This window comes from Silene latifolia, unplaced genomic scaffold (assembly GCF_048544455.1).
Source record: "Silene latifolia isolate original U9 population unplaced genomic scaffold, ASM4854445v1 scaffold_20.1, whole genome shotgun sequence".
Taxonomy (NCBI): Eukaryota; Viridiplantae; Streptophyta; class Magnoliopsida; order Caryophyllales; family Caryophyllaceae; genus Silene; species Silene latifolia.
In genome coordinates this window covers 3,808,639-3,811,678 of record NW_027413163.1, presented here as the reverse complement: position 1 = coordinate 3,811,678, position 3,040 = coordinate 3,808,639, and the positions used below count along the sequence as shown (strand labels likewise).

At 40.1% G+C, this 3,040-nt stretch overlaps 1 protein-coding gene across 1 annotated transcript; it reads left to right on the top strand.

The window, feature by feature from the left end:
- The first annotated feature begins 2,285 nt into the window (after positions 1-2,285).
- Positions 2,286-2,789, top strand: LOC141638483 (uncharacterized). Its single transcript, XM_074447897.1, has one exon. The coding sequence runs from the start codon at positions 2,286-2,288 to the stop codon at positions 2,787-2,789; it is 504 nt and encodes a 167-aa protein (XP_074303998.1).
- The last annotated feature ends 251 nt before the right edge of the window (positions 2,790-3,040 follow it).

Genomic DNA, 3,040 nt, shown 5'->3' with positions numbered 1-3,040 from the left:
TTCTCTCGAGAATACCGAGTCTCCTTGCTCAACTTAAAAAGTGTAATTACTAGTTTAGCCCTTAGTTAACCCTAATGCATCCTCCCTAATTTTCACTATAAATACCCCATTAGTCTAATTAGAGGAGCATGTTCTTCTTATCAATAATTAGTGTAGTTAATATTAATCAAATCTCTCTTCAATATTGTAATCAAATATTAATCAAGTTTTAATCCAAGTTTTAGTTCTTTAATCTCTCTCTTGTTCTTACTTTATTTTGGGTAATTAGAAGATTATTGGGTTTATTGGGAGATTGACAACCTTCCATCAATCATCAAGTTCTTCTATTATTCTTTGCATCATTATTTTGGAATCATTAGTAGGTATAATCTCTTAATCCCTTTTTAATTATTGCTAATTACTTTCATTTATTCATCATGTTTCATTATGTTAGTATGATTGACAACCTTTCTAGCATGATCAATATGATAATGAGTGAGTAGTCTCTTAGCTAGGGTTTAATGGGTGATTAGGGGAAACCAACATGGGGAATGATTCATGCTTAAATTAATATGCTTTCATATCTTATTTGCTTGCTTGTTTTGATCTTAATACATGCACATGTTATGTTTGATGAAATGCTAAGCCTATGAATCCTTGCATTTACTATCATCTTCTATCCTTTCAACTTGACTTGTAAGACATAACCCAACTCGAGTCTTGTTAGACCATGCATGTGTTGAGTAGGAAAGATTAAGTCGACTTGTAGGTGTTGTACAATCTAATCGATTCGGCTCCGGGACCCAGACTTTCCTAGGATTGTAAGATATAACCCAACTCAATCCATCACAACAATAATTGCTTGCTTATAATTTGAGAACATGTTTGTATGATCATATCCCATGAATCCCCTATGAACCCATGACACCCTAGTGCCTTTAATCAATTGTTCACACCCCTTATTTTATTCATCTTGCTAGTTTATTTTCATTGTTATTTTAGTTTAGTAACCTTCTACATCAACCCAATTTGTGACACCCCTTAGACACCACTAGTTACAATAGAATTCTCATTTCAATACCCGTCCCTTGGGATCCGACCTTTACTTGCCTCTTTACTAATTGTAGAGTTGTTTGTGAAGTATAAATTGTGTTTTGTATCGACCATTGACCAACGACCACATATGTTTAATTTGTGAAACGAAATGGCCTCGATCACACGTAGAATACGTACCGAGTGGTCTTTGAAAGTCCAAGAAGAGATTGATAAACAGTTCAAGGCCGGGTTCGTCAAAGTATCGGAATACTCAGATTGGATAGCTAATGTGGTGCCGGTCCCAAAGAAAGACGGAAAGGTTCGGGTCTGTGTTGATTTTCGTGATCTAAATAAGGCTAGTCCAAAGGACGACTTTCCGTTACCTCACATTGACATCTTGGTTGACAATACCGCTAACCATGCATTATTATCCTTTATGGATGGGTACGCCGGTTACAACCAGATAAAAATGGTTGAGGAAGATATACACAAGACTGCTTTCACAACACCATGGGGCACTTATTGCTACACAGTGATGCCGTTTGGATTAATAAATGCAGGTGCGACTTACCAGAGAACAGCAACGACGTTGTTGCATGATATGATTCATAAGGAAGTAGAGGTCTACGTCGATCACATGATCGTAAAATCGAAGGAACGTAATAACCATTTGATGGCATTACGAAAATTCTTCGAGAGGTTGAGAAAGTATAATATGAGATTAAACCCACGTGACGCGCGCGTTCGGGTCACCTGGCAAGCTTTTGGGTCATATCGTTAGCCACCGTGGCATCGAAATCGACCCATCAAAGATTAAAGCCATTATGGAAATGCCCCATCCTAAAACCGAGAAAGAAATTCGAGGTTTCTTAGGCCGAGTGCAATACATAAGCCGTTTCGTCTCAAAATTAACTATGATCTGCGTACCAATTTTTAAGAAATTGAAAGTTGGGGAGCATATTATGTGGGATGACCAATGCCAAGCCGCGTTTTATAAGATAAAGGAAGTGTTATCTTCTCCGCCAGTTCTCAGTCCGCCTGTAGCCGGGTTGCCTCTATCACTGTATTTAACAGTTACAGATACCGCGATGGGAGCAATGCTGGCACAAACCGTTGATAAAGAAGAAAGAGCAATTTACTACCTTAGTAAAAAGTTCTTGGAGTATGAATCAAAGTATACAGCATTAGAAAAGACATGCCTAGCTTTAGTCTGGGCAACGAAGAAGCTACATCACTATATGCTCAGCTACAGTGTGAGTATATATTCCAGAATGGACCCCATCAAGTACTTGTTTGAAAAGCCGGTGCTAAACGGCAGAATGTCAAGATGGACCCTCATGCTATCGGAATTCGATCTCAAATACATGCCGCTGAAAGCGATAAAAGGAAAGGTCGTTGCCGATTTCCTGGCCGATAATCCAGTCGAAGAAACTGACATTGTTTACACTTGGTCGTTTCCAGATAAGGATATTGTCCATGTCGAAGATGATGTATGGGATCTATATTTCGATGGGGCTTCGAATAACATGGGATGCGGAATAGGTGTCCTTATCATTTCACCGAGAGGAGAGCACGTACCAGTTTCGATCAAATTGGACTTCGCCGTCACAAATAACGCCGCGGATTACGAAGCATGCCTAGTTGGTTTGCAGAGCGCTAACAAGTTAGGAGTCATGAAGTTGACAGTACACGGGGATTCCTCCTTGGTCATTAATCAAGTGACGGGGTCATGGAAGATCAAAAGTAGCGACCGGCACCCTACCAGGCTAAGATAGAAGAGCTAGAAAAACTCTTCGAAGAGGTGCGATACGTGTACCTCCCAAGGGAGGAAAATCGATTCGGACGCATCACAAAATCGCGCGTTGATAAACATCCGTGATCATATGGATAGCATGCCATTGTGTGTCGAACGAAGGTCTTCACCACTTATATAAACGCCAGCCGATGATGCCGGGGAAAGCGAAGACGAACCTTGGTATGCATCCATTGTGAGATTCAAAGAAGCAGGAGAATACCCTGCAGACCT